Genomic DNA, 24,898 nt, shown 5'->3' on the forward strand with positions numbered 1-24,898 from the left:
TAACTATTTCTGTGGAAGATCATGGGAATGGACTTCAAATGCAGTCTTTAGTCCTTCCCAATTCCCAAGGGAAATGCTAACTCATTTAATCTCATTCCAGTTTCAAAGGCTCAAAAACTGTATCTGTCTATGTGATGTAGATGCTGTTTCTAGTTCATGGCTGATGTAAATGGAGACATGGATGGGAACATAAGCATCTTTTACAAGTAAGACTCCTGGAGTAAGAGTTGGGGAAAAATAAAATTAGCTGAGTGTTTGAAAAGTTGCTCTTTACAAACAAAATAATATTTCCCCCAGGGCTTAGCCCCATGGAAGCTCTGGTTTTAGTCCATGAGATCATTTCTACTTGAGAATTCTATTCTTTGTTCATTAACCTTTAATAAATTCATCATTCTTTATTCATTTAAGTTTTGGCTCCTTTAAGAAAAAAAAAGTGCTCATGTTACATTCAGAGCAGCCGTTGTCAGCCAGGAATGAAACAGATCCATGTTTTCTGTGGAGACCTTTTATTGACAGCAGCTCTGGATCACAAATGTATTTGAGAAACAGCTGGGCAGTTGGTTGGCAAAATTCTTTTCCACGTAAATAAAACCGTCTCTGCGTGGATAATCTGACTTGAAATCACACAGATTTTGGTCTGACAAATCCACATGACTTTGGAGTGAGTGGGTGGATCCACTCTTTTAAAACTTCATTTTTCCTCCTTACCCCTAAAGTCTAAAACATGGTGGCGGAAAAATAAAAAATTTAAAAAAAAAATAAAAATAAAACATGGTGGTGGGGGCCAAGTGAGTAAAAAGAAGTCAAAAGTTGATGATAAGGAGATTTAATTCATCCAGAGACATGTTCAACTTTATCCCAAATGGCCTGGCTCTTCCAGCCAGAGTCAGCACAACTAGTGTGATAAACAGAAAACCAAGAGGAACAATCTTGCCTAGAAAATCCCATGGACAGAGGAGCCTGGTGGGCTACTATCCATAGGGTTGCAAAGAGTCAGACATGACCGAAGCTTCTGAGCATACAAGAGGAACAATAACCCAACCAAGACTGTATTAGCTAATTAATTAATCAAGATTGTAATGAAAAAGTGGTGCTGGACACAGTAAAATCTTAAAGAAGTGGAATGCTTAAGGCCTGGAATCTTGCCATTAATTTTTCAGGTTAACATAAAGTTTACAGATGAGTCAGTTCACTTTGAAACTTACTCCTTCTACAGGATATCAGGAGTTACGTCGGCTCAGTCTATGCCATCAAGGGGCTCCTGGTCTGGTTAGAAAGCCAGACAAATGGATGATGCTGCAAAGAATCTGGAGAGGGCAGAGACAGATCTGTGCAGGGGAATTTGAGGTGCAAAGACAGGGAGAGGTTAAAGGGGTGGGGCCAGCAAGGAGCGGGGGGCCAGTGGGTGGGGTCAGTGTGGGCCCAAGGCAGGAGGCACCCTCAGTTCAGTGTTTAGCCTGAGCAAATGCACTGTGGAGAGACCAGCTTTGGGAGATTGGGAGCCTAGGGCATAATAGGAGTGGGCAGAGGTGAGGCTAAACATGTGGCCCATAAAAGGAGTTTCTCGCTTATCTTAGGGATGGTAGAGGAGCACAGAACAGTTTTATTAAGCATGAGAATTGTATGAGATAAGAATCTCTCCAGCTCCCTTTACAAAGCCAAACCTCCAAATTGGCACGGGAAGGGTGATGGAGCTTTGTAGCCCTCACTGTAAGCAACTAGGATCGTCTGAAGGGAATGTGGATTTGGGGACACAAATCCAAAGAGGTGTCGACCAGGTGCTCAAACATGCTACACCAGGGGCTGGTATAACCCCAGTTACAAATCAGAGCAAAATAAACCTCTTTTACAGAATAGCTGAACCCAGGAGCATGGATGAGATCACTCGCAGGAGTCAAGGGAAGTAGACTTAGGACTGAGTTTTGTGTTCAACATTCAGGAGGCAGAGGGAAGAGGGAAGCCAGGTCAGGACCAGAGAGCACTGTGAGTGCCCGGGGGGCTGAAATTCCCTTGTGCCAAATGCAGAGGTCCAGAAGTGGGGGCGGGCAGGGAGAGCCAGACTGCAGGGAGGCAGGACCACTGGGAGCTGAGGATGAAGACAGCAAAGGAGTCTGCCCTTTGGAGAATCCAGCATCTAACAGGATGTATTCATATGCTCTGGCTGCCGTGACAAAATACCACCCGGTGGCCTGACCAGCAGAAATTTCTTTTGTCACAGTTTTGTCGGCTAGAAGGCTGAGATCAAGGAGCTGGTTTCTCCCGAGGCCTCTCCCGGTGGTTTGGTCTTCCCTCTGTGTGTATTTACGTCCTAACTCCACTGTCTTATAAAAACACCAGTTATGTTGGATGAGGGCTCACCTTAATGACCTTCCTTTAACTACAGATTTGAAGGCCATCTCCAAATACAGTCCCGATCAGAGGTTCTGGAGGTTAGAATTTGAACAGATGACTTTGGGGAGGACAGAAGTCGGCCCATAACAGGGGAGGAGAGGGATTTTATGTTAGCTAGAGGGGATCACAAGATGGGGGAGGACTTTCCCCTTAGGATGGGAGAGACTTGAGGTGGCTCCCAGGCCTCTCAGGTAAAGCTGTCAAGAGGGGCTGAGACGGAAGAGCAACCAGGAGGGAGTGGGACCAAGGATACAGGGAGATGGGAAGGGTGGATGTGGAGAGCTGTTTAGCGCAGGGGTGCCTGTCAATCTTGGGCTGATTCCATCAAGAATGAATGGCAGTACTTCGCGCACCTGACATCTCTGATGCTGGCCGCACCACTGCTCCTCCATCATGCAAAACCTCCCCTCTTTAGAGTTTTAGGGGACCATGGGTGGGGGGGAGGTGGCAAGTGTCAGGAGAGGCAGAACACTGAGAATATTCATGCCTGATTCCCTGTTTTCTTCATCTCGTAGCAGACAAGGTTTTTGCTAAAGCCAAGGGAGCAGGGATTCAGTTGCCAGTGAATGAGAGTCAGAAAAGGAGGGTCAGGGAGGGAGCAGACCAAGACCATCTCCAAGGACTAAAGTTCAGCAGCAAGAGACGCACTGAGTTTGGAGCCCGCTGATTTGAATGGCTCTAAATCATGTGGCGAAACACAGTTCTGAGAGAAGGGAGGGCCCTGCACCCTGCAGGCCAGCAGGGCGTATCTGGTCTGCTCTGCACCTGAAGATGGGCCTTGTTTGCCTGGAGCAACTGTGGCTCCCAGGAGAATCTGATCTTTGATTTTGCAAGTCTCTTTTCTGCACAGGCTCCAACAGGGTGGTCTAGGCGTCCTTGGTTAAGGTCCTGTCTCCTCTGTGTGTCTCTGTCAGTCAGTTAACCACTGTTCTAGCTCTGATAGGTGGGGAGCTAGGCCAGACTCTACAGATAAGGATGAAAATCTGGGGCCCTGAAGAAGTGTTATGGATTCCTTATATACACAAAGACATGATTAAAGACATGATTCACCCACTCCTTGACACTTGTCTAGGTCTGCCTGCATGGCAACGATCAAAAAAGAGGACATTCAATCAATCCACACTGTTGGGAAGAGAGTTTGGAGTGTGAAGATTTGCAGGAGAAATAATCCCCTGTTTGGGAATATGTCACCTTTTGTTTCCCTGGTAAATGACCAAGAATGTCGAAAGTATATAGGAGTTATAATTCCTGCTACACCCTAAGGATTTTCACACATGATTTCATCAAATCTACAGTCTACACTCCTAGGAAGATAGTATTATGATCACTCGGCAGATGAAGAGAGCAGAGTACTGAGTACAATAAATTTTCCCAGGATCCGTAGCTGATAAATGGCATTTCAGACTCCAGCGCCTGTGCTTTTTCTGGTATGTTACATAGAAGAAGTTAGACAGGCAAGGAAGCAGAACAGGTGAATTAGGTGTAAGCAGCTGGGTCTGGGAAGTATTCACCTAGCCTACCCACTGTAGAACCTTCACCACTGGTGGGACAGCCAGATTGACTCCTTTGAATTGATACGTAGTGTCCAGGTTGAAGATATACAAAATATGTCTGTTCCGCTCTCTCTCTTTTTCTTAGAGCTGTGAGTTCCATTTAATTTTTTATGTATTTATTTTTGGCTGCTCTGGATCTCTGCTGCGCTGTGCAGGTTTTCTCTAGTGGCGAGCAGAGGCTCCTCTTCATGGCGGTGTTTGGGCGTCTCATTGCCGTGGCTTCTCTTGTTGTGGAGCATAGGTTCTAGGGTGTGTGGGCCTCGGTAGCTGCAGCACACGGGCTCAGCAGTGTGATGCACACAAACTTAGCTGCCCTGCTGCGTGTGGAGTTTTCCCAGACCAGAGATGGAACCTATGTCCCCTTCTTTGGCAGGTGGATTCTTATCCACTGCACCACCGGGGAAGCCCTCTGCTCTATTTCTGAGTTCTGACATGCTCATGGGGGAGCTGGCATAGTCAGGAAGCACTGGGTGTTTGATTGCTTCCAGTCCCAGTATTTCTAAGTGAATGAATGAGTTCCCAGACTCCCCATGGACTGTCCCTGCAGCAGCGTTTATAGAGATGCCACATGTCTTTTCAGCCTCCTCTGGGGCTGTTTTGGCCTTGGCGTTGAGGGCCAGCCCAGTCCCTGCAAAGTTAATTGCCATCACATACAGTAAAAAAAAAAAGGGGGGGGGGGCTTCCTCAGTAGCTCAGGTGGTAAAGAACCCACCTGCAATACAGGAGACCTGGGTTCGATCCCATTTTACATATAAGAAAACAGAGATTAGGTGACCTGTCCAGAGCAATGGATGCCAAGTTTTCCAGAGAGGACCCTCAGCCAGCTCAGAGCCTGACCCTTTAGCTTCTATGGTACCCTGTTTCCCCATGTCCTTTTTGCTTTGGGGTGCTGAGAGATGGAGGGAGGTGACACTATGTATAAGATAGATAACTGATGAGAACCTATTGCATAGCACAGGGAACCCTACTCAATGCTCTTTGGTGACCTGAAATGGGAAGGAAATCTACAAAGGGGGGTATATGTATGTGTTTGGCTGATTCACTTTGCTGTACAGTAGAAACTAACACAATATTTTAAAGCAACTTTACTCCAATAAATTTTTTTAATTAAAAAAGAAAAGGGAGGAAGGCCTCACAGACATGATGGATGAATTAAAGAGGAAAATGCAACCATCCCCAAATATTTTAAAAGCAGATAGATTGAAAAAATCCAACGTTTAGGCCTGAAGAATTGTGCCAGATGCTCTCAAGGAGGACCCCAGCTCTCCCTAGGGAGGTGGTCTCTGCACTTCAGCCTCCTGGTGTGACTGGTGACTTCCCAAGTCCAGAGATGCCCTGGTGACGTGTGTGTGCGTGCTCAGTCACTTCAGTTGTGTCTCTTTGTGACTCTACGGACTGTAGTCCGCCTGGCTCCTCTGTCCATGGGGATTCTCCAGGCAGGAATACTGCAGTGGGTTGCCGTGCCCTCTTCCAGAGGATCTTCCTGACCCAGAAACGTGTCTGAAGTGTTTGGGTAGAGACCAGTGGTGGCCCGTCGGAACCATTATCCAGCCTGGCAGCCTTAAACTAACAGAGAAGCTATTGACCAGGAAACCCTGAGCCAAACGATATTGCTTGTCCTTCTGTTGTCTTCTCAGTCTTTGTGGGGAATGGGGTCAAGAAAAGGAGATATAATTCCACTCTGAGTCTTAGGCACAGTAAAGTCAGAACAAAACTACAGCAGCAAAAATGTTGCTGCAGTGCCATAAAATCCCGCGCCCCCCACCCCCCACCGGGCCCAGTGAAGAAATTCAAGGGGGCAAGTGCCCCCGGGAGGTCCCCCTGCTCTGTGTTTCTCTGCGGCCGCCGTCTCCCCTTCCTTCCTGCCCGGTGGCGGTGATGGGTGGCCAGGCTCCGGCCACGCAGTCCCCACCAGGCAGAGCGAGCACCTCTGGGATAATCCGGAGCTTGGGATGCTCAGAGATGCTCAGGGATGCTCAGCTGGCCCACTGCTGGAAGGTTCTCCCCTTCGACTTCACTCAAGGCAGGAAGTAGCTTGCAAAGGGGAGGATTTTCAGCACAGACCACAGGGAATTAAACCTCTCTGAACAATAATGTTGATCCGTGGAGTGTAAAAGCTGGGACAGTGCTGGTGTTCCCTAGGCAACGGGCTGAAAATGTTCGCTCCTTACAAAATCTTTCAGTTGGCCAGGCTCGCTCTTTCCTGACAGTCCCAGTGGCTGAGCTTCGGGAAAATAAGGAAGGCTGTGGATGGGATTTGGTGAGTGCCATGAGATCCCTACCCGCCTGCAAGTCAGGGCTGCTTTCCTTGTGTTTGGTTTCGGATTAGAAAAACAAGCTAGCAGACCATGACTGCTGACACAAATAAATCCCTAACTGGACTGGTAAACACTGGAAATTCATCCTTGCAGTAAAAGGGAAAAAACAAAGCAGAAGTATTTGCCTCCTCTCCTGGTAACATCCAGGGCTGTGATGGAAAACTCCGTTATCCCTAAGAAAGATGCCTGGTGAGCATGTGGGTTTTTCCAAGCTGGTTTTCCACTTTTAACTCAGGAGTCTCTGTTGCATAGACGTGCAGAGCGATGGCACGATCTGGCTGTGTGCGTGTGCGCGCGTGCGGTCTGCGTGCGGTCTTCTCTAATTTACTACAGCGCAACTTCCTCTTTGCTTTAGCCAGACTAAGTCTCAACAATGAGACATGTGTAAACTTCTTGTCTGTTTGCTTTTTTCAGTTCTAGGGAAAATCCGAACCGCAGTGGGCAGTGCCCAACTTCTTATGGCCCAGAAATTCTACCAGTTCAGAGAACTGTGTGAAGAAAACCTGGTAAGTATCTTTCCCTGTCAATACTAGTTTTCCCTGCTCCTCCCCGTGAGAACATGTGGTCAAGACCAGTTCAACTGAAGCAGAACCAAGCCAGGGCTCATTGGACTCTCTTAACCTGAAAGAGAGAATTTTCCAATGAATCATATATTTCCTGCTTTTCTTAAAATTAAAAATATTTATCTTTTAAAATAATAAAAAAATATTAAATTATCTTCAAAGAATCCAATCAAGTTATCAAGTTAAAACTCCATTTCCTTTTTTTTTTTTCTGGTTGCTGAATATTTTCTATTTTCTTGGCCTCCTTATTTTATTATTCTTACCCAATTGGAGCAGCCTGCTATTTCAAAAATAATATTTCAGAAAAAAATCATTTTGGATAATGAGTTTCTTTCTGAAGTAGCCATTGGGTCCTTTTTCCTTATCAGAGTGCTCTGTTTTAATTCAAGAACTGGAGGTGGAATGTGTCAGAAAGTGTAGATTTGATCTCCATGAGAACAATGAATCATTCATCTTTCTTGGATACACAGAAATGAAATAAAGCAGAACAGACAAAACCTGTATTAGCAGCAACAACATTTTAAAAAAACTGTCAGCAAAATGCAAGGCCAAGAGCTTCCTCACATTTTTTTTTTAATTCTGCCATCTCCACAAGTGTCATTCCACAAAAATAGCTTTTATTGGCCATTAATGATCAAGCTGCATCTGTGTGCTCAGTCGCTCAGTCGCGTCCAACTCTTTGTGACCCTATAGACTGTAGCCTACCAGGCTCCTCTGGCCATGAAATTCTCCAGGCAAGAATACGGGAGTGGATAGCCATCTCCTCCTCCAGAGGATACCCCCGACCCACGGGTGGAAACTGCATCTAAAATAAAGAAAATGAAAAGCAATTCTTTTAATCTTCTGGAAAGTTCAAAACACAATCATTTGTGATCTGATTGACCCAAACGATGATTTTTTCTTTTTTTTTTTTAGCGTTCTAACCACATCTTGTTAACAAGGACAAATACAGACTGAATGGGATTTGTCTAGACAAGACTCAACCAAGAGCAGATATAAAGTCTGCACAAGTCAGTGCTCTTGTGCCCCTTCACCAGGCTTTTCTTTCTGAAACCTCTCTTTCCTGCCTCCTCACCCCCAACCCCCACACCTATAGTTTGCTTTCCCCTTCCTCAGCAAAAATGACCTGGCCCTTCTTTCAACTTCTCAGAAATTATATTCTGAATTATGAGATAATATATACTAGTAAATGTATTGATCAGTGATTTAACAAATATTTTATTGAGCTTCACTATGTGTCAGGTACAGAATTCCTTCTAATTTGTAAACTTGCTCACGTATCTCAGATCTTAATTCGTATGATTCTTTAACTCCTTAAAAAGTTCATATAAAGCCATATTTTTCAAACTGGCCCTCCTTATCTTTCTCATCCTCTATCACCTCTGACCTCCAAGTGACCTGATTCAGACTGAGGCAGGTTTCACAACTACTTCTTGTGCTGGGTGTCACAGGAGTCACTGATTAAGAGACTGGCTGAGCACCCAGACTCTTTCTTTCTGCTTCCCCATTCACCCCTTGGATGATGAGGGGGCAAAGAGATTCTTGGTGGGGAAGGAACAAATTTCCCATGTTACTAAAGAGTTAAATGCTATCATTCTATCTATTAATGCACTAACACAGTTTAACAACAGGGCTTGTGACCTAAAAGGCTTTAGTGAACTTCAAGGTATGAGCAACTTAGCTTTTAATTACAAATAAGATAAGGTAATATATTGTGAGATCATAAAACTCCAGTTGACAAGTACTTTGTCAGTTATTATCTGTCTATTCTGAACCTAGATATTAAGAAACATTCTAGTTTACTATATCAAAATGCTACAGAGAAGCCCTCTTGTTAATTCAGGTGTCACTGGAATAGAGTTTAACAGTGAACCAAATGCTTACAAATTTTAGAATTTATTTATTCCAATGAACTATGGGTAGTTTTAAAAGTATAAGTTTATAAATACATTCTTGTATTTATTTTGAAGTCAGACCAATAATACTCATCCATCAAAAGGCTTAAAAGCATTTTTTCCAGTCTACTTACTTTGATGGTCACTGACCCTGTGCTTTCTGAAATTCTGATGATGTCATTTCTTTAGGGTTGTTTTAAAAGTAAGAACGGGCCTCAAGTTATTATACGGCATGAGATTTCACAGTCTTTCCAATTGCTTGGGATACCCAGAGGTAACCAAATGGAACCTCAATAGAAACCTCTGATAAGTATGAGCCCTAGCTATCTGCCCATGAATACCTTTAGCGATTGTTGCCAGTAGTAATACCTTGAGTCTCTTAGTTATGGTTTTTCTGTCTCAGATCATATAAATTAGTGGTTCCTACTCGCTAGTGTTTGTCACGGATATGTGAATGAGGGCAAAGAAAGTCAATCCAGACATCAAAGAATGTTTAATATTATCTAGCAAATGCACAGAAATCGATGTGTATGTATAGCCAAGTGTTCTCACATTTGCCGTATTATGTTATGGTCAATTTAAAACCAATTCATTTCCAAATGATTATGTCCAAGTACTTATATGATAAAATGTCTTCCTATTAGAAATATCTTAATTGTTAAACACACAATACTTTGAAAATATAATTCTTTTATTACTTGTCACTTGTTTGCCCTATTATTTCACTCAACGTAAGTATTAAAATGAATCTTACTTTAGATTCCTTATCTGTTCTCTGAGTATGTTGGATGCCATGGAGTCAAATACTGACTCTAATAACAATGGAGTGTATTTTTTGGTAATATGGTATTTTCATTTAAATATAGTTTTAAATGCATTTTGGCATACATCACACATTCTGGTTTTTTTCCAAATGTTTAGATGCCCTACCATACCATACTGATAGATGCTGTATTACAAAAGAATTTTACCTTGACATTGAGAATAAGTGACTCAAATGTGTCTAAAATGATTATATAAAATTATCATTTGTAGTGGAATCTTTTTTCCTTTTTTAAAAGCCAAATTCATAGAGAGAGTATAAAAGTGTTTGCCAAGGGCTCAGGGGTAGGGGAAATGGAGGGGGCGTTGGTAAAATGATACAGATTTTCAGCTATAAAATGAATGAGGTCTGAGGACCTAATTAGAACATGGTGACTATGGTTGATAACACTGTATTGTCTAACTGAGCTTTGCTAAGAAAGAGTAGAAGATAAATGTTCTCACACACACAAAAAACGATAAAGATGTGAGGTAATAATGTGCTGCTTAACTCGATGGGGAAGTCCTTACGCAGGGTGTGTCTATATCAAATCATCACATGGTACATCCTAAATATCTTATAATCTTATTTGTCAATTAGTCCTTAATAAAGGTGAATATATGGAGATATATATATATATATATATATAAAAATATAATGTATGCACATATGCTCAGTCACTCAGTCGTGTCCGACTCTTTCAGACCCAATGCACTGTAGCCTGCCAAGTATCTCTGTCCATGGGATTCTCCAAGCAAGAATACTGGAGTGCGTTATCATGCCCTCCTCCAGGAGATCTTCCCCATCCAGAGATCGAACCCTTGTCTCTTATGTGTCCTGCCGAGGCAGGTGGGTTCTTTACCGCTAGTGCCACCTGGGAAGCCCCATAAAACATATATACATAAGTATATAAAATAAACAAATAAAAGTATCATCAGTGAGGAGGGCATGGCAACCCACTTCAGTATTCTTGCCCGGAGAATCCCCATGGACAGAGGAGTCTGGCAGGCTACAATCCATGGTGTCGCAAAGAGTCGGACACGACTAAGTGACTAAGCACAGCACAGCACAGTACCATCACTAACTTCACTTTTCTCTCCTATCTGAAAACTAAAAGGAACTCATCCTCCTTTTGTTATTTGAAGTATTTGAAAATGCCACGTTGATGCTGGGCTTGTCACAAACATCGCTTCTAAAGCGTGACTGTTTTTCTCTCTCTTGCGCAGAATCCCAATGCTCATCCAAGGCCCACCTCTCAGGATCTGGCGGGGTTCTGGGACATGCTGCAGTTGTCCATAGAAAACATTAGTATGAAATTTGATGAACTTCATCAGTTAAAGGCCAATAATTGGAAACAGATGGATCCTCTTGACAAGAAGGTAGAACAATGTAGATTTTGTATGGTTCATTTAAAAACCTGCACAAACCCTGGACAGTCTAAATAGGCTTCTGCTCTCAGTCTTGCTGTTTACAATGTGAAATGGAGCTGAAATCATATTAATTTCATTGTAATGACAATGTTTACATAGTAATCATTTGGGATATTATCTGTAATATGTTTCAGGCATATTTTTAAAGAAAAACCTGTCTGTGAATTGGAAAATGGGAATGTGGCTTTTTTTTTTTGTTAATTAAACTTTAAGTTAAACCATTTTAGTCACTGGAAGGAACTGCCTCCATTTTGCTTTTTAAACTAAAATAAATGACATCTTCAGTGCATGATTACATAGAGCAAGAGTTCAACTTCCTTACACCCCTAGAACGTGTTTCCGAGAAAATAGGAAGCCCTGCAAACTAACCGACTTTGATAATCATTTCATAAATATAGTAATAAAGAAACCACTGTTGTTCAAGTCTAAAAATATACACACCGTATAGTTTCACAGTAATCATAAATGCTGGGATCTTTTTTTAAAAAAAAAAAGGTTTTACCTTTGGTTGATTTGCCTTGGGGAGTATTGCTCACTGGGTTCCTCATGCAAGAGCTTAGAAATAAAGAATCAAATTCTTTTACTTGAATTAATAAACTGCAGTTTTCACATTTGATTACGATGGCTCCACCAGGCTTGCCCAGGTATCCAATGTCCACCCTCTTAGGCTGACCGGAGATGCATGACGTTTTTAACCCTTTGCTTTCCTACAGCCTGAGGTCAAATGATTCTGAGAGGTCGAACTTCTGGAGTCAGGCACAGCCATTTCTGTGATGCCTTTTCCTGATCCTTTCATCTATCAGTCCAGTCCATTCTGCTGCTGCCCATCATAATATCAGAGTTCTTGGAGTCCCTGGGCTCCCAGGAGAAATCTAGTGCTAAGGGCCGGTGCATAATTGAAGGGGCCACCACGCTCATCACTGTCCCTCATCTCTAATTCGGTCACCATCCACCTGGCGGGTTTTGGTATGAAACATCAAAGTACCATTGATGCCTGTGTGGCCTCTGACTGGGGTAGCCAAACATTTGCATTCATTCTAGTTCTCTTTAATCTGGGTTTAAAACTGTCTGCTAAACAAGTTTTTAAATTGGTCTGGTTTTAAGAAAACATTACAGATGTACACACATACTGGTAACTGATTTTCTAGAGCTGATCCATCTAATTTCTCATTCACCAATTTTTTTAAATTGTTGTTAAAAAAATAAACTATGCAAGGAAAGGAAAATATGACTAAAAAGTTTTCAACAATCGCACTTTCTAAAGTATCTACTGAGTGACCCAATCATGAAGAATTTAAATGTCCAAAAGGAGTGAAGCTAAGAATTGATATATGGTACCTAGTGACAGTTATACGGTAAATCATTATTAACTTGATTTCTAAATCTTCATGCATGGTATCTGTGATCAGAGCTTTGCATCACCCCATGAACTGGAGGGGAAACAATGAACAAATGCAATCAGAGTTGGTGGAATACAGTTTGCACTCTGTGCTTCCTTTTTTTTAATCCACTCGAGACTCCACCTTAAACAACCGGCGGGCAACTCCACTGCAGTAAGGGTAACTAGGCACTTCACGAAGGCCAGCAAAAGAGGGACACAGAGAGTGCCCTTTGGAGAATCATGGAATCCATATTTTAAGATACTTGTCACTTTTAGGTTTATGAGAATTTAAGGCATTTTATTAAAAGATGAAATCATCAGATTCACATGGACCTTTTTGCAGCCTGAAAACTCACTATCTTTTTCCTAAAAATCCTTTGTGATGTAGATTCCCTTTCCCACTGTATTTTCTTTTTTCCAGTGATGAATGATTTTTGTTTTTGCAGTGGCATTTAAAAATAGCCCACCGTTTTCTAGTTTGCTGCTGCTGGGGGTTGTGGGGGTGTGGGGGAGGGGAGCGGGGATGAACTCTTTCAGTCTTGTGTTCAGATGTCATGGCACAGTGTCTGTCCCTATGATGAAATAGCCTTCAGGGCCACCAAGGTCACCCAGAGGCCCTTAATTCGTGATGGTCCAGCAGGATGTTTTAGGAGCTGACTCCACACCCCCAAGGGTAGGAACTGTCCAAGTCCTCCCTCAGGGTGACCCTGCCGAGTACATCTCTGTGTGTCTGTGTGTGATGTGTAAATGGGTGTAAGTCACCGGGACACCAGCAAAGCTAAACGAACACAGTTTTAACAATCGCTTCTTCCTCGTTTGGCTGTTTAGGTTTGGGTGGGCTCCGGGGAGAGGGCAGGGATGTTTTTAAACTCTGAACCCAGCTGGTACCCACACGCTGCCGCCCTGCTTAGAGGGGGTGCAGAATCTAAGAGGCGACCACTGCCCCCTCCTTCCCATCTCTGGCATCCGGAAGAGTCTGGCGTCTCCAGAGAAAAACCACAGTAAATATGCTGGAAGCTGCAGCCTTTAGGTGACGTGAGGGGCAGGGGGCGGGGGCTGGTTAGATTTTAAATACCCATATCCTTCCCTTGGAGAGACTAGTTCTGCCCTCCAGCTTGACCCTTGGCCTTAAACTTCCCAGTATTTTTTTACCCTCATGCATCTTTTTGAAAACCCAAGCCAGAATACTAAAGAAAAAAATATATACATTTTATGTGCTCAGTCGTTCAGTCGTGTCTGACTCTTTGAGACCCCATGGACTGTGGCCCGCCAGGCTCCTCTGTCCATGAGATTCTCCGGGCAAGAATACTGGAGTGGGTTGCCATTTCCTTCTCCAATACATATATATATATATGTAAATATGTATACGGTGTGCAGATCAGAACTAACTTAACCACCCTTAGGCTTAAAAAGAAAGAAATGTGTGCTAACTACTGACCTATCCCAGTTTCCCCCAAGCTTGTCCTGAGAAGCTGTGTAATGTCATGAACCTTCTGCTTTGATCAGGAGCGAAGGGCCCCTCCTCCAGTGCCCAAGAAGCCGGCGAAGGGCCCCGCGCCGCTGATCCGGGAGCGCTCGCTGGAGAGCTCGCAGCGCCAGGAGGCCCGCAAGCGCCTGATGGCCGCCAAGCGCGCCGCGTCCGTCCGTCAGAACTCGGCCACCGAGAGCGCCGAGAGCATCGAGATCTACATCCCCGAGGCGCAGACCCGGCTTTGAGGCCCCGGCCGCCGCGCCCCCGCCGCCGCCGCCGCCGCCGCCGCCGCCTCCTCCCCGGCGCCTGCCCACCCGCGTAGACGCGGCCCCTCTCTAGGTCACCCGCCATCCATCCTCCGTCCTCCTCGAGCTAGTCCGTCCCTAGATTCCAGCAATATCCAACCGTAGGGTATCTCAGACATCCAGGATCCCGCCCTGGGGGGGGCGGTCCCTAGGGACCTCGCCGTCTTCCACGCGAAAGAAACTAGGGCTCCGATCCCCTTGATTTCCCCGACACGCTTCCTATTTTGGGCGAGCAGACTGGAGCGCTTGATGTCCAGCCTCAGACATCACACCCTGTCACCAGAGAGGGGCTGGGCGCGGGGGGGACCAGGATGTGTGGCGGGTGGGTGGGGAAGAGAAGCAAAGTCTGCAGGTGCCGGGGGGAGAGGTGGGGTGCGGGTACCTGCGTCGCTCACAGCTGCACAAACTGCCTCACTGTTGTGTCATCAGTCACTGCTTCAAATGTCTCACTCAGCAGAAGATTGTCAATTTGATCTTTCAGGGACATCCATCTATTCCGAAAGGCAATAAAATGAAGACAGGAAAGGCAAGACCAAGGAAGCACTGCTAGCTTAAGAGACTACATAAGGGATTTTTTTCTTTTGTCCTATTCTTAAGACAATTTAGACCTGAAGTGTTTTCTCAACTTTTCTTGTACTATGTATATTATATTGTTGTTGTGGTGGTGGGCGGGGGGAGGTCTTTAAAGGGGAAAGTGTTGGTTCCATTACTTTGTTAGTGTCCATCTAGGGGAGGGGGGGAGCCTACCTAATTACACAGATAGAAGTACATCTCTGCTTACCAAGTGCTGTAAATGGCAGCCGGCCTGCTTTCTGAGAAGAGTCGGGATTTTCCCATCATCCCCTTCGAACGCTACACATTTGGTCTCTTTTAACCCAGTAGTTCATAGGGCAGACATTTGTCTCCATCAGTCTTTCCTCACTGCTCCAGAGTCCTATCACACCCCCGTATCAGGATTTTGTCCTGTGTCAAACCCATCAAATAAGCTTTCTGTCCCAGTAGACGTGCTGTCTCATTTCAAAGAGCAGCCACTCATCTTGAGGTCCCAAGCAGAGAGAAAAGAAATTTGACCTGCAAGGTTCAGCAGCCATGTGGAGGGGGATAGCATCGCGGTTCCTAAACATTGAAGAGACCCAGGGATTTGGCAGAGAAGGTTGATTTTTGTTTTTAGTCATGATGGATGGCATATGACCTTTGCGGCCAGCTGAAGTTATCTTTAAATGCCCTTACTCCTAGCAGTTTAAACACTTAGAATGAGGTGATCTTACATGATCACTGGCATTTTATCCAGCTCCCTAAAGTGTTAGATATTACCATTGAAAAATGAAAGACTTTTAAAAAGATATATCAGATACACTTGCACCAGAGACGCTTTAAAAAAAAAAAAAACTCTCATAGCCAGGTGCTAATTTTATTTTAAAAATTAAGAGAAGTGATGGGTTCTGGCAACAACTATTTTCATGGACATATTCTAAAACCACTAGAGAATTCGCTACCTCTCAGAGCCGTTGATGCTTTGAGCTATCTTTATAAACAGGGCACAAATGTTTACTGCTGTGGTTTACAAGAAAAGGGCTACTAACTTATTTAAAAACAAACCAACTTTTAACTAGAGTGGACAAAGCACCTTTCGGTACTTTTAAAATTGGAGCAGATAGAGAATTTAAGCTTCAAGTATTTTCTGGTTTTAAAAGAATACACGTTTTCTTTACTCTGTAGCAGCCGGGGAAGGTCACACAAAGTTTGCGTCAGGTAAGGCCAACTGCCACCTTGGGTAGCCTATGGTCATGTTCAGCCATGACAGTGACTCAGAACTCACAGACTAACCTGAAGGAAACAGCATCCATTTGAAGACCCATGTTCCCATCCACAGCTCTGTGCCCTGAGGGAGAGATAAGATTTGGATGGAGAAATAGATTTCTAAAGATCATCCTACAATATTTTCCTTGGAAACTGGTTTAGCCCAGGATATTTTAAGAGAGACAAGAGGTGGCCTATTTATCTTGTCTACATGAATGGTATTTGTATATTCATAAGCTATTTTTGGTAAGAATTTTAAATCTTTTAGCAGAATGCCTACAGGCATCATGACCTTTGCCTTCCTTGAAAACACCAATTGTACAAACACTTTATAAAAAGCTAATTATTGATGTTAAGACATGACCCCACATAAAACTGCTTGTTGATCACTTGCCCTGTTAAGCCTGACATCCGTGAGCATAACCCTTGTTACATTGTTCTTTTTGATGTAATTTGTAGAAATGTTTTTTAGTTACACAATGGAAAATGTATGTACCCTGAAAAATTACTTATTTTGTTTAACTTTGGTACAAAGGTGTTTGGGTATTTTCTTGGGGAGGGGGGAATTACAAAAGAAGTTTGTCTCCCACATCAAAAAAACGTTCAAAGAAATTAAGTATTTATTATATTTTTTGCAGATGTTTCCATACAACTCACATAACCTTTTTGTAAAGAGAGATGAAGAAATGGATTAAAGATTTTTAATATTTGAAATGGTAAATAGAACTAATTTATTTGTACTATATTTCTGTTATTTATAGATGTTTCCTTAATGTTTTACTGTGCATTACCACTTTAATTTAAGCCTTATCCTTGTGAATTTACCATTTCTTTTTTAAAACATGTCTAGATGCATATTTTAAATAACTGGAATGTAAATCACTAGCATATCTGAATTCCCAAATGTAATTTTTAAAAATTATTTTGGTTTGGAAAAAAAAAAAGATTCATTTGAAAGCTTTCAGATGGAGGGGTGGGGAACATTTTTATGGCTTTATGAATTGGAATTTCATAGGCTTATATACCTAGATTGTGTGCGGACAAAAAAATAATTGTAAATAGATGAATGTTTCCCATGATGTAAAAAGAAATTAATAAAATAATTAATGCACTGCTTTCAGGTCTCTCTGTTTTCACTACAGAGTCCTGCTTCTTCCGGAAGAGAAGTAATTGTCTTTGGGGGAGTAATTAAGCAGTGCAGAAGCATAGCATTCTGATTTTCATTGTAACAGCACATATTCTAGTACCTGTGAGCTTGTGCGTAGACCTTGTCCCTTATGGAAGGGATTTAAATACAGAAAACTAAAAGTCCTTTTACTGTGATGATCATACACTTCTGAAAGGTTCAGGTCAGGGACTGTATGTTTTATCAAAGGAGTTATATCAGCTTCTCAAACAGGTGCAAATCTGTATAGATTTTAACCCACGTGCGTATCTTGCCAAACATGTCAGTTTTGTTTCCTACATAGTTCTCCAGGGTAGGGGAAATCAGAATAATGCATTGTGGGTTTCATTTCACCCTTGCACTAATGAAAAACTACTCCCTGAGCTTTGGTAACTCGCCCAGTATGACACAATTATTAAGTCAGCAATTTAAGCCCCAAATCCAAACTTCCATTTAGCTTTGTCTTCTGTGATGTCTTTATCTTTCTTCCCACATTTAAAATTGGTAACTGCCACTGTTGATCTCCCCTGGTTTTCATCTACGTCATATCTGTAAACCTTACTTTATACACAAAAACAAAGTAAATTAGAACACTTTATAAAGTGGACTTGCAATGATCTGAAAATGCCACAACTCTGAATCCTGTGTCCACAGTACTCCCTCCCACCAGGTTCTTGGGCAGAGCCACCAAACTATATGCAACAGACTTGGACATTGTTAAGCAAATAAGCCATTTTGTCCAATTTTTATACATAAGCAAGAATCTGTGCTAGTCACCAAAATGACACAATGTACTTTTGAAAATGCTTCAAAAGAGTAGAGATCAAGTGGCTGTACACAGGCGAGGTTGCAAAGATCTCACTACCTTGGCTCACGCCCTGACCACATAGTCTGAACCGTGGTTATACTTCTTGACTTTTAACAGCTGACCACGTAGTCTGAACCGTGATTATACTTCTTGACTTTTAATAAATTCTGATATTTCATCAGGGCTCCTTGAGCATTTCAGCCAACCCAAAAATGAAATTAGGTTTTGCATGCAAAAATTTGAATTTCAATGAAGAAATTTCCTATGTTACAGGGTCCACTCCTCCCACAAAATGTAATTTTGTTTTTTATAGATAGGTATTGAACAAAATGGTTTGAATTTCTTTTTATGGCTTTGAATTCCAGCCCCTTGAAAATATAAATTGATTTTGATTTAAATAAACGACATATGAAAAATCCTAGTGTCTGACTGTGTTCATTCTTGAATGCCACTGTCACCAAAGGGTGTTGAAATCTACTTGGGGTTTGTTCGATAGGCTATTTGTCTTTCAGCTGCTAAACTAAAATCAGATCAACTCCTTTTGCAAACAGAAACCAGTGGCCCAGCCTGAAAACCTCTCTGGTCCTAACTCATCTCTACTGGTGTAAGTTTACAATTTTTTAGTCATTAAGTCATGTCCAACTCTTTTCAACCCGATGGACAGTAGCACTCCAGGCTTCCCTGTCCTTCAATATCTCCTGGAGTTTGCTCAAACTCATGTCCATTAGGTTGGTGATGCCATCCAACCATCTCATCCTCTGTTGTTCCCTTCTCCTCCTGCCCTCAATCTTTCCCAGCATCAGGGTCTTTTCCAATGAGTCAACTCAGTTTCCCTCATAGCTCAGCTGGTAAAGAATCTGCCTGCACTGCAGGAGACTCCAATTCAATTCCTGGATCGGGAAGATCTGCTGGAGAAAGGATGGGCTACCCAGTCCCATATTCTTGGGCTTCCCTTGTGGCTCAGCCGGTAAAGAATCCGCCTGCAATGTGGGAGACCTGGGTTTGATCCCTGGATTGGGAAGATCCCCTGGAGAAGGGAATGGCTACCCACTCCAGTATTCTGGCCTGGAGAATTCCATGGCCTGTATAGTCCATGCGGTCTCAAAGAGTCAGACATGACAGTAACTTTTACTTTCACTTCACAACTCAGTTTACAGAATACATCTTAAATTTCTCTGCAAATCCCTTATTTCCCCTGAAGCAGAAAGAGGAAACAATATGCTCTTCCTGGTTGGGCTTCCTCCTGATCCAGGGAGGCATCATTGGAAAATCACAGGGACGGGAAGCCCCAGTGCAGTAGTCAATGGATTAGTTTGATATGACCTGTATGCAAATAAGCACAAGCCTGAATTTAGAGAACATGGCTGAAAGCAAGAAAACATTTTAATAAATATCAAAAGTCATACTCTGCCATGTAGCTGATTGAACTGTTGCTATTCACCAAATGTTTTCACTAGAACAGATAAAAAATGCCAATTCTTCACTTCACGCTTCTAGTCTGGCTTTGGGAGATGTAGATATTAATGTCCTCTTTCCAGATTACCTGATAGGTAAATCAGTGTCACAGAGAACTTGATAAAGAGATTCTTCTAGGGATTCCCTTGGTATTCCAGTGGCTAAGACCCCACACCCCAATGCTGGGGGCCAGGGTTTGAACCCTGGTCAGGGAATTAGAACCCATATGCCACAACTAAAAAAAAAAAATCCTGCATGCCACAACTAAGATCCAGTGCAGCCAAATAAATAAAAAATTAAAAGAGAGATTCATTTAAAAAAAAAACAAAAAAACAAAACCTCTCCTTTCACTTTAAAATATATATATATATATATATATATATATATATTTTTATCGATTGATTTGACTGTACCAGGTCTTAACTGCAGCACTTGGGATCTTCAGTCTTCACTGAAGCATGCAGGATTTTTAGTTGATCTTTCTTTAGTTGCGGCATGTGAGATCTAGTTCCCTAACCAGGGATCAAAACCAGGCCCCCTGCATTGGGAGAGCAGAGTCTTAGCCACAGGGCCACCAGGAAAGTCCCTCCTTTCCACTTTGTAAAGGAGGATGTTTTCTGTTTAGTCACTGAGTCGTGTCTAACTCTTTCATGATCCCATAGACTGCAGCCCACCAGGCTCCTTTGTCCATGAGATTTCCCAGGCAAAAATACTGGAGTGAGTTGCCATTTCCTTCTCCAGGGGATCTTCCTGACCCAGGGGTTGAAACCACATCTTCTGCATTGATAGGTAAATTCTTTACCACTGAGCTATCAGGGAAACCCTTACATATGTATACACACACACACACACACACACATATACATATATATATAAATACACTCATGCACAGAGTGGACAAATTGATTTGAGATGTATTTCACCCTGGATTTCAAATCTTTACCATAATAAAAGAAAAGAAATGTAGAAAACTTTTAGAAGGGGCAAGACAGCAATGGACTTCTTCTTCAAATTCCATTTTTATCTACTACTCTCTATTATAGAGCTATCAGACAGCCTCAATAAATGCTTCTCTTGAGAAGAATGTGTTTCTACCAATCAGAGGAGGTAAGGAGGTTAAGGATAGGAGGCAGCCAAATTGACTGAGTAATCAGCTAAAATTGAGGATATTTAATCCACAAATCTACAGGGTTTCCTGTACAATTATTCCTAATACAGAACCCACTAATATCTTGCTTTCCAGTTTCTTTTCCTATGGCATAAAAAAAGAATTCAAACCCTATTATCCTAAGAGTGAGTCTGAAACACCTTACCTCAAAACATAGCATTTTCTTAAAAAATAATGAAATGTTTGTCTCATAAATCCATATGAAGTATTCATCAAGTCTAGCCCTATTATCTTGTTATTTTATTAAACAAATATATTCTTACCTGCAATTGGAATATCACTATGCACTTGCTTCCAAGTCATTTACAATCATGTTAAATAGGAACCATTTCAGGTAGCAAAACTGAAAATAGCATTATTTACAATTCTGTCCAGAAAAAAAAATCCCTTTATAACTATTATTTTCTTTTTCTTGTCTTAAAAGTCATCACCCAGTCATCACATAATGTACCTTCACCTTTCAACCGGACACTGATTGGATTCTTTTCAAAGATTTTTAGAAAATGTAAATGACTAACATTCACTTGTTTTCCTGTTCCTGTATTATTAACCAGTTCAAAAGTTACATCTAAATTAAGCATAGTTTCCTCTTTAATGCTACTCTCCCAACCCAAAAATGTTAACTCTAAGTGTTCAATGATCTGTCTTAATAGGGAATCCACCTACTCTAAGAATGCACTAAAGCTAAACAACTAGCTAGACACTAAACAGGAAAACTAGAAGGTTGGATTCAGAATAGCAGTGTGACATATAATGAAAGTGATCAATACTAAATTTTAAACTTCAAATCCCAGCTCAGCAAAGATCAACCACAAAAGAAATATGAAGTTGAAATTAATCACAAAAGGATTATACCATAAAAAAAAAATTATACTTACATTTCAATGGAACTGTGTAAAGGACTGAATCATGTAGAATCGCTACATGTACACTATAGGAGTGTTGATAATGAGAGACATTAAGACGTTGACCTTGAGGAGGGCGGGGGACACAAATAGTCTTAGTTTTCTCTTCTATTACAGAGAGGGAAAATTCATTCTTCCTACTGACTCTAGTACAAGGAGGTTATAAAGAAAAATTATAAGCTCTATAATCTTAAATTCTGGTGCTTTCATTGCTTCTGAAGACCAGTGCTCTGGAAATAAAAAACATTCCTGCACAGTTAGCCTTCGGAGATCTACACGAGTAATGATCAGTTGAAGACCCCTTCCTTCTTTCTAGGGCATTCAAATGCAATGCCTACCAGCAACTTCTATTATGAAAAATGAAGAGGAACATCTAGGGAATTAGATAATACTATGGATGTCCCCATAAAGTACACTGGAGGAAACATGTCTGCAGATTACAATTAAAATATTCTATTCACTGTAAAGGGGTGACATTTTCGAGGCGTTTTGGTCTTAGGGAATAACCTCTTGCTATAGAAAATATTTATTTCTATAAGTGACGTTTTTTAAAACACCAGCAGCTTTGGGGAATTCCCTAGAGATCCAATAGTTATGACTCCATGCTTCCACTGGAGAGGGCACAGGTTCGACCCCTGGTGGGGAAAACTAGGATCCCACAAGCAGCACGTTGCTAGAAAAAGCACCAGCTTCATCAAGTCATTTCCTTTCTAGAATAAAACCTAATGTACTTTGCTACCTCAGCCAATACAATGTCTGTCTGTAATTTGAAATTTCCAAGTGTGAGAAGAGGCAGATCTTTTTTTTTTTTTTTGAAGAGGCAGATCTTAAACAAAGGTAAGAAGGAGGTGAGTTAAATAATTTACTCTTAGATTCCCTTCAAGGGAAGAGAGACTGGGCCTTCACTGCCTTTGCTGGCAGGACTTGACAGGTTTCTTCTCTACAGCCTGGCCCCTTGGCAAGAGCAGGACCAGGAAGATCAGGGGCAGCCAGGTACTGCCAAGATTGAACTTGACAAACTTCAAAGAGCAGCTCAAGTCTCCCGACTTGCTTCTTGAGGTAGTCGAGCAAGGTAAGGAGTCTGGAAGGGCTGAAAGGCGATCCTTTCCAAGGAGCTGGTGTCTGTTTCCGTCTCAAGTCAGCGCCCCAAAGATCCCTTGACTAGCAGGTTGTTCAAAATGAAATCTGAAAGAAATCTTACAGAGAGAGTAAATAATTGATCAATAGTTTGGAAAGTTGGAACACAGGAAAGATGATGACACAGCACAAAACAGTGATTTCAGAACTGAACGCACATGCCTGTGAAGCACTTTGGGAATAGTAGTGACGTGAGGAATGGGTATTCAGATAATTCTGAGTAATTCTGGACACAAAGAAAGAAAAATACCTTACTCTTGGGGATCTAAGAATGTCAGGGTCTGTCAGTGGCTGAGTTCATCATGTCATCATTGTCAAGGGCACTTCTTTTAAAGACAGATTATGAGGAAGCCAAAGACCAGCTATTCTTCCAGCAAAAATAGCACATTACAGTTGGATTAAATATTTAACAGAGAATTTGGGTTAAATATTAAGGAAATACTTGCCTAAAGAAACACGAGGTCTTGACCACTCTGAGAGAGCTGGTATACTGTCCCCAGAGATGGTCATCCTGACAAAACTGTCACCTCAATGATCCTCTTGAAGGAGGGCAGGTCCTCTGTGGCTCTTAGTGCTCAAATGTGTTCGTTAGATATAAGAAAAGACCGGTCCCCCCACCCTTCCACACCCCAGGGTCCCTGTTGGCTTCGTCTTACAGTCAAGATTTCCCAGCAGGGCTCCTGTCAGTGACTCCAGATACACACACAGATAGGACCCAGCTGGGAGAAAACAGAGACGGAGGGAAAAGTACCCACGCAACGCCAGCAGAAACACCCCTGCCGTGTCATTCTGATTGTAACATTCTGACGTGAGGTTGGTAGGAAAGCACTGCCAAATGCTTTTACAAATAGTTTACAAATAGCCTCAGCCTTTCTCTTAGAAACTGAACTGATCCTCTCATCAGCCTCATGCTGCCCTGAGTAGACCTGTCTGCCCAGTAGGGACAGGGCCATTGGGTAAGCAGGGAAAAACGCAGGCTACAGAACCAGACTGCCTCGGTTCAAATCTCCAGCTCATTGTGTCTTTTCGGCCAAGTTGCTTAGCCTTTCTGTGCCTCAATTTCCCCATCTGTACAATTAGGATGAAAATAGTACCTGTTTCCCAATAAGGACTGCTGTATAGCACAGGGAACTTGGCTCAATATTCTGTAATAACCTACATTGGAAAAAAATTTGAAATAGTTATACGTGTATGCCTCTCTGAGTCACTTTTTTGTACACCTGAAACTAACACAACGCTGTTAATCAACTATACTCTGATATAAAATAGAAATTAAAACAAGAAAATAGTACTTGTCTCATAGGGTTGGTCTAAGGCTTAAATGAATTAATATATGTGTGTATGCTCAGTTGCATTCAACTCTTTGCAATCCCATGGACTGTAGCCCACAAGGCTCTCTGTCCATGGGATTTTCCAAGGAAGAACACTGCAGCGGGTTGTCATCTGCTGTTCCAGGGGATCTTACTGACCCAGGGATTGAACCCAAGTCTCTTGCATCTCCTACATTAACAGGGGGATTCTGTATCATGTGCCACCTGAGAAGCCCCGAATTAATATAGGCAAAGCTCTTAATACAGTGCCTGATACATGGTATGCATTCAATAAATGTTCACTATAACATCACTACACATTTACTGAGAAAGCACTATTTGATATGCATCCTGTAATTTATCATCACAGCAGCCCCATGAAATAGATACTACAAATAAATTAGGGAGACCTCAAGGTCACAGGTAAATGACAGAGCTTGTATTTGAATCCAATCTAACTCTAGATCCTTTGTATGTGGGAGATTTTTATGCAAGACAAAAAGACAAAGCAATGTATCAGGGTGTTTTCATTTGTTTTTTTCAGGTGAAAAACGCACACATACGAAAATTTCAAAAAGAACGAGGGCATATAATGAATATAAGCCTATTTTTCACTCCAGTTCTTTGCTGCAGTATTCAACATATTTGAACACTTGGTTGTACATCCTTTCAAAATTTTTCAATGCACATTCAAGTGTATATTTTTTTTTCTTTCCCCACAGGCTGGAAGCATACTAGACACATGCTTCTACTATTTGCTTTTTCATTTAGTAACGAATACTCCATTTTAGAACATTCTGACTCAGCCATTCTCTTTAATGTTTCCATAGCATTCCACATCATGAACGAACCATAGTACACTCAATGATGGACATTTAGGCTATTTCCACCATTTGCTATGACAAAAAAAAAAAAAGAAAAAACCTGCAATGAAAATTGTTTTACAGTGGATCTTTAGGACATGTGGAAGTGTATCTTAGGGTTATATTTCCAGACAAATCAATGCATACTTTTGTTTTTAAATATTGCCAATTGGCCTTC

The 24,898-nt window shown here is 42.0% G+C and overlaps 1 protein-coding gene across 11 annotated transcripts in view; it reads left to right on the forward strand.

Annotated features, from left to right (window-relative positions):
- Positions 1 to 17,024, forward strand: part of DLGAP1 (DLG associated protein 1) — a 760,977-nt gene extending 743,953 nt beyond the window's left edge. For 10 of the 11 annotated variants that reach the window (XM_070452694.1, XM_070452696.1, XM_070452695.1 and 7 more), the window contains 3 exons: positions 6,677 to 6,768; positions 10,749 to 10,901; positions 13,840 to 17,024. In XM_070452694.1, the coding sequence (XP_070308795.1) occupies positions 6,677 to 6,768; positions 10,749 to 10,901; positions 13,840 to 14,049 (455 nt within the window). In that variant the 3' untranslated portion in view covers positions 14,050 to 17,024. Of the gene's footprint in view, positions 1 to 6,676; positions 6,769 to 10,748; positions 11,252 to 13,839 lie in introns of those variants that run through there. The other variant, XM_070452700.1, reaches the window with a different exon arrangement.
- Positions 17,025 to 24,898: the final 7,874 nt, after the last annotated feature.

This window comes from Odocoileus virginianus, chromosome 22, assembly GCF_023699985.2.
Source record: "Odocoileus virginianus isolate 20LAN1187 ecotype Illinois chromosome 22, Ovbor_1.2, whole genome shotgun sequence".
NCBI classification, from domain to species: domain Eukaryota; kingdom Metazoa; phylum Chordata; class Mammalia; order Artiodactyla; family Cervidae; genus Odocoileus; species Odocoileus virginianus.